General features: G+C 45.4%; 1 protein-coding gene across 1 annotated transcript; it reads right to left on the bottom strand.

The window, feature by feature from the left end:
* Positions 1-282: 282 nt before the first annotated feature.
* TOB1 (transducer of ERBB2, 1) lies at positions 283-4,191 on the bottom strand. The gene is made up of 2 exons (XM_055576214.1): positions 3,882-4,191; positions 283-2,207 (listed from the first exon to the last, which is right to left on the bottom strand). The coding sequence occupies exon 2, from the start codon at positions 2,066-2,068 to the stop codon at positions 1,049-1,051; it is 1,020 nt and encodes a 339-aa protein (XP_055432189.1). The 5' UTR covers positions 2,069-2,207; positions 3,882-4,191; the 3' UTR covers positions 283-1,048.
* Between the last annotated feature and the right edge of the window lie 2,434 nt (positions 4,192-6,625).

Below are 6,625 nucleotides of genomic sequence, written 5' to 3' on the forward strand. Positions count from 1 at the left end.
ACCTGACTCCATCTTAGATGTTAGTGTGACACAATTTTAATAAGGTTGACTTGCCTTAAGCATACCACCCTTGTTGCTAAAAAAAAAAAGCTGTCCCAAGCGTTGCTCAGGTTAAGCACAACTTTTTATAAGGTAAGCTACTATCTGTGCCCTAGTAGAGCGACTGCTTTCCATTATAACTTTGTGATCCAATGAGTCAGATCTTTCTGCTGTATCAGCATTTACAACATAATTCCAGAATTAGATCTTTGGCAAAGACTTAAAAACAAAGACCACAATAAATGTTTTTAATTTTAAAGAATTTTAATACAAACTTAATATAAACTATTTCAGTCCCTCTTAACATGTAAGACACTGACTCAAAATACTTTTATACCATTTTTTCAAGTATTGCACAATATAGGTACAAAATTAATATTTACGATTACATTTTCTTCCATAATATATAGCAAAAATTTTTAAACCTTTAACAGAAAATACTTTTTTTTGAAAAAGCAAATATTCGTACATTTTAATTCCACCACTAAAGGAGTCTCCTGTACACAATTTTTAGAATAGGTGATGTCTTTGAGATGGATATTTTACAATTTCAGTAAAAAAAATACAACATGAAGCTGCTGTCACAGATCACTGTAGTAAAAAGATATAAATGCAATACCATGTCGTAGAAACAATATATATATCCTCTGATATTTTACAAACTTTGTACTAAATTAAATTATACAATTAGAAAAGACCAATAAACCCACTTATTAGTGCCAATTTTTTATAAAAAAAAAAATCAGCCATGTCCTTGCTATATCTTAAATACTGTAAGAGGCCATATCTGAGAGTATACTTTAAAATATACAGTCAGTATAAAATAACTTTGTGCTTGGTTGGCAATGAAAAATGATGCATGTTTTATTTTTGTAACCAAGCTTGAATGTATCCTTACTATAAGCTTTAAAAAAAAAAAAAAAAAAAAAAAAAAAAAAACTCAAGGAGGTTATTAAAAAAAAATCCCCCTTGGGCCCAACCATTTTAACTTGTACATTTTTTTCTTTTTTTAGTTAGCCATAACAGGCTGGAATTGCTGGTTAGAATACTGCATGTTATTTAAGCTAAAATTCAAGCCATCTACAAAAGACTTCTCGTTGAGGCCTCCATAGGCCGCAAATACATCAAAGGCATTACTGTACTGGAGAGGACTGAGGTTAAGGGGGCTGTCACCTGGGAACATTCCATTGGTACTACCTTGACCCTGCATATTAGGAAAGATAAATTCCTTGGCATTAGGAGAGAGAGCAGAGGTTTTTTGCTGCTGCTGCGGTGGTGGTGGTGGCTGAGATGGCTGCTGCTGTTGCGGCGGCTGCTGCTGGTTACCCAGGCCAAGCCCATACAGAGAGTGCATTGAGGAAGAGATGGCTTTCTGCTTCAAGAGGTCATTCACATTCAAGCCGAGGTTAATAGGAGAAGTACGTGCAACCTTGTTGCTGCGGCCACTATTCTTCATTTTGGTAGAGCCAAACTTGGTGGCAGCGAAAGTGGCAGTAGTAAAGGTTAAAGGCTGAGTGGACCGGGGCATGAAGGTAGGGCTTACAGCAGCAGAGTGACCAAAGGGAGGCGATGGAGAGCTGGACACTGATGAGGCTGGGTCACTTACGGGCATAAAAACCTGGGCCTCTGGGTTAAAGCTGTTTTTGATCTCCTTATCCAACTCGCATCCATTTTCATTATTATCATCCACATAAAGCACCTTCACTGGTCCCTTTTCACCAATTTGGTAGGAAACCTCAAACGGGTCGATCCAAACACTAAGATCCTGTGGCAGATTGCCACGCACATCATCAATGTCCAAACCGCTCTCTTTGGATGCTTGTTCAATCACTGGGTCCACTTTCTCCCCTACATGTATACATCTAAACCCTGATCCTTTGTATGGCTTTTCAGGATACCAGTGCCCTTCATATTTCTTCTTAAGAAGTCTTTCAAGCTCTTCACCAAAAATGTTGACACGTCTTCTGGGAAGCTTATTATACAGATATGAAATAATAAAATTTAGTGCTACTTGGATTTCAAGCTGCATAGCTGCTATGCCACAAAATTAGGTTTGTTTCAACTCCCCCCTAGACACACACAAAAAAGTTCAGTTTGTGGCAGAAAAACAAATTTTCATTCAAAGTGCTGGTATTAGTAGATATCCTTCACCTCAAGCAGTCTTGTTCCTTAAAGAAAACATAGAAAACAAAAGAAAACATGTCCACGTAAGATAAATGTTAAGTTCCACAACCTTTTTTTTACCCCCAGAGTAATTTCAGTTTCGAAAAAGTCTAATAAGCTAGAAAGTCTGAAAAATCTAATCAACACTTACCAATAGAAAATTGTCTACTGAAGACCAAAATCTCGGGAAAACAAGATCTACAGTTTAAAATGTGCAAAACAAAACCCTATTATTTACTTTGTTTCTGAATAGAGTTCTAAGAGGAAAAACACTTTCAGAATATACAGCATATTCCTTCTTTTTCTTCTTGCAGTTCTCAAAGAATATTTATTGGAAACCATACTAAGCACATCTGTCTATATACCTGTATATGCTTGTTTTAAACATTGGTCATACTCCTATTCACTAGCTTAGAAATGAATTCTGTATTTCAGTTAATTTTGGACATATACTGCTTAAATCTGCTTTATTATCAAACAATCCCAAAATGTGAGACGTAAGGAAAATTTTCAAAGTACATGATACAACCTTTTCTCTATACTATTTAATGTGTATTTTTCTAAATCTGAAAATACTTCTTGTTCATCAAGTATAACAAAAGAAACAACTAACTTCAAACTCTACTGATTTTTCTGTTTAAAGGGTAGGGGTTCTGAGTTTTATTCTGATTTTCAAAAACAACTCCCTCTCTCACGATAAGAGAACAGCCGAAGAGGCATGTACGATAAGGTCGACCTTTAAACGTTTGCTGGATCAGCACTGGGTGGGGATAAGAAAAGATCAAGGGCAAACAAGATATTTGCAAAAGGGATCTATCTGTACACTTAGGTTGATTTAAAAGGACATTAAAAAAAATCAAGTTGGTATTAACCCATCTGTTTCATTTTCCATACTCGTGGTGATAAAGGGAAAAGAATCCCAGGCTGCCCCGAAACCACAAACACTTTCCAAGCTCGTGTGCTGGCAAAGGCAGCTGATTAAGCCAAATTGCGTGAAGGTGCAGTCGAGCGAAATTCAGGCTCGGTGAAAGGTAGTTTCAAAGCAACGCCTTAAAGACGGGAGCATGAAGAATTACATAAACAGCCAGTTGGGTCTCATTAGATTTCTGCTCACAGCCTTCGGAGCCAAGCGCTACAGCAGCAGCAGCTAGAGGAGGAGGTGGTGGAGGAAAGCCACGAGAAATGGAAAAGGGACCACTGGGGCCGGGGGCTGGACACCCGGCGGGTCGCGGCGCCGGTCGCACCAGGTCAGCCGCTCCCCTCCCCCCGCCGTAACCCGACCCGCCGCTCCCTGCCCCCCACTCCGAGGTTCCTGGGACCCAGCCAGAGTCCGGGGAGCACCAGCTCCTCGGCACCATTTTCAGGCCCGGCGGCCCCGCCGACTCCAGCTTTCCCCTCGAGCTCGCCGCTGCTCCCGGGCGCCGCAACACCCGATTCCCTTCAGCTCGCCCCGGACAGCCCTTCCCCGGTGACCCGGCCCGGCCGAGCCCGACTCGCCGGCCAGCCCCGCCTCCGGGGCGCGCCGGAGACCCTAGGAGCCGCCTCCGACCGGGTGTCGGGAGCCGGTCCCCACCGCGCCCGGGCCGCGACGCCGCCATCCCAAGCCCCGAGGGCCCGGGGCTCGAAGCCGCTGCAGCCCCTCCTCCTCTTAACCCCGCCCGCCGCCCCTAGATACTTACGGGCTGCTTCCACCACAGACCCGGCCGCTGGGCGGAGAAGGGGAGGCGGGGCGGGGGCAAGGAAGGGTCGGCGGCGACGAGCTGACCGGGCAGACTGCACGCCGACGCCGCCGGGAGGAGGCTGCGGAGGACCGGGGCCTCAGGAATTCGCCCCTTCTGGCTCGGGGTGGCAAGGACGGGGTCAGGCGAGCCCGCTCACTTCTCCACACAGCCCGGTGCCCGGCCCAGGATGCCCGGTCCAGTGTCCCCTTAGAGCGCCCACTCCGCGCCGGGCCAGAGCTTCACTCTTTCTGCTGCGGCGCGCGCCCCGCCTCTCGTTTTATATTCTCCTCCCCACCCCCATCCCCTCCCGTAGGGATGCGCGCGCCCGCCCCGCGTCACACAGCTCCGGGTGGCGTCACCATTCCCCGCCCTTCCACCGGGTACCCTAGACCCAGGCCGCTGGCTCCGCCCCTGCCCTGCCCCCGGACGCCATTGGTCAAGTCCCGCCTGCCCAAGTCCTGACAGGCCGCGGAGGGCCGGGTGGGCAAGGCCACACCTCTTGGTCTCCAGGGTGGCCAATGAACCGATGATCTTCCAGACACTGTGGGCGGGATTAAGAGAAAATTTGGAAAGGGATTGGGGGAGAGACATGCCAGAGAGGGCGACAGAAGTGGTTTGGGGTGACCGACTCTAGGTCTAGGCGGTGAACTGTGGAGAAGGGGGGAGGGGAGCGAAGCTGGGGGCGTAGCGGCGAGGTGAACAGGGAGAAGAGCCCAAGACCCCGAGAGGGAGGGGAGAATGGACAAAGAATGTGGGATTGCGGCCAAGGAAAAGCCCACTCGTTGATGAGCTAACAAGTATCGGCCTCCCGTGCACCCAGGAGAGTCCAGAAAAAGGGGGAACTGTGAGAGGGACTCTTGTACTGATTGAATATTAATCACCTCAAGAGCCGAGGCCAACTGCCATTCACAGAGGGGCAACTGCTGAACCCAAAGTTGCTGTGCCAGGCTGGGGGTGGGGAAGGGAGACCACCTGGCCACACCTCACGCCTAGGTGACAGTTTAACTGTCTTCGCATCCCACATCAGACCTCCCCGTGCGACTCGGCAGCAACTCGGATGTGGGGGTGGCTTGCGACTAAGAAGAACCACATTTTATTCCGAATGTCCCAATCCAGGCCTCCATGCCAAATTGTGTACGTATATGTGTATATATACGCATGCGTGTATTTCTAGTGCCTACCTTAACGTAAATACACATAATAAACACGGTGCCTTCTTGTGTTTTGCGTTTAAGATAATTTTCAGTTGAAATATGGGCGAGTACATAGGGAGCGGGGAAAGAGAGGGCCTCAAAGGGGGCGGGCAAGCTCTCTTTTCCACAACCTGCCGCAGAGAAATACACGAAGTTACACTGGGCGTGGAACCGAGAGTCCCTCTCCGGCTAAAAATATTACTCACGGGTAGCAACGACGCCTGATTGGCCACCCTTATCCCTTAGCAACCAGGCTATTGGCTGTCTGGTATCCAGGAGACCGACGTCAAATTTGCACAGGGAAAGGCGGAGAGAAAGTCTACGCGGAGAGAAGGATAGGAGAAAGAGAAGCAAGGAATGAAACGCCGGTCACCTGGCCTTCCCCTCGCCCCATTCCTGTGCACTTCAAGAAGTGTTTCCTGGGAAAACAACTGGGTCTCCGCCTTCCCCTCAAAACGGAGAGGCCGGCACTCTGAAACTACCATAAGGAAGTTAAATCGCAGTTCACCGAACAGGGGGGTGTTGGCTCAACCAGCTATGTAGTCCAGCTGCGCTGTTCGGGCACAAACTCGCTTTATGGACGCAAAATCTCGTCGTGGCTTTCCCCCTCCAACCTGACTTTACTGCCCCGCTCTGCTCACCTTTTAGAAGGAACAGAATTGAAAAAGGGTATTTCTAAAGCCTCAAAGTGTGTAAGAGGAGGAGGGAAGATGGGTTTGTGAAATAGGCTGAGGGTGGGAGTGGTCCGGTGACCGATTTATTGTTTATTGTATGGATTTCTAAAACTTGGGGAACATTTTTTAAAAATAGAAGTTTTACTCAAGTTCTGTTTTAGTTTGGGTTTTTCAGTCGTTAACGAGGAAGAGATTTGGTTGTGACAGTATGAAAGCATTTTAAATTAAAACATCCTCTGCATCAAAAAAATTTTATATTATTCGTTCAGTGTTGTCTTCCTTTTGCTCACTTGTATTTTTTTCTATAGTGAATATTAATTCCATTTGTTTTTTAAAATGTTATTTTAATTTTATATTTAATTGAGCACAGAAATTGCAAGAATATAGGATATCTGGGAAACAGTTTATCCAGAGAAACAGTTGATTTTTCGTGTTCTCCAGAGCCTAATTTCCCTTACCATTAGGCCAGTAATATTGTACCAAATATCCAGAATTGCAGGACTATGAATTAGCCATGCATGTTGATTTGTAATTTGGAAATACATCACTATATTAGAGGAGCATATTATGCTTGGCTGAGATTAATATACCTAATTAGAGATAGATGAATTGTAATTTTGTTCAAGTTTATTTATACTTTTCAAGAATTCTCTAAAGGGAAGACACAGATTCTCTTTTCTGAATGCTTCCAATCTATAATCCCAGGTTTAAAATTTGAGAGCAGGCATCTGATAGGTATTAATTAAATATTACTAGTGGTAAATAGAATTTTTAAATCAGAAATTTAGATTTACAACATGTTATTGCTGCTCAAGGGTTTGAGAATGTTTCAAAC

The sequence above is a fragment of the Bubalus kerabau genome, chromosome 4 (assembly GCF_029407905.1).
Source record: "Bubalus kerabau isolate K-KA32 ecotype Philippines breed swamp buffalo chromosome 4, PCC_UOA_SB_1v2, whole genome shotgun sequence".
NCBI classification, from domain to species: Eukaryota; Metazoa; Chordata; class Mammalia; order Artiodactyla; family Bovidae; genus Bubalus; species Bubalus kerabau.

Coding starts and splice junctions, on each gene's coding strand:
- TOB1 (XM_055576214.1), bottom strand. CDS start 2,068: ATGCAGCTTGAAATCCAAGTAGCACTAAATTTTATTATTTCATATCTG.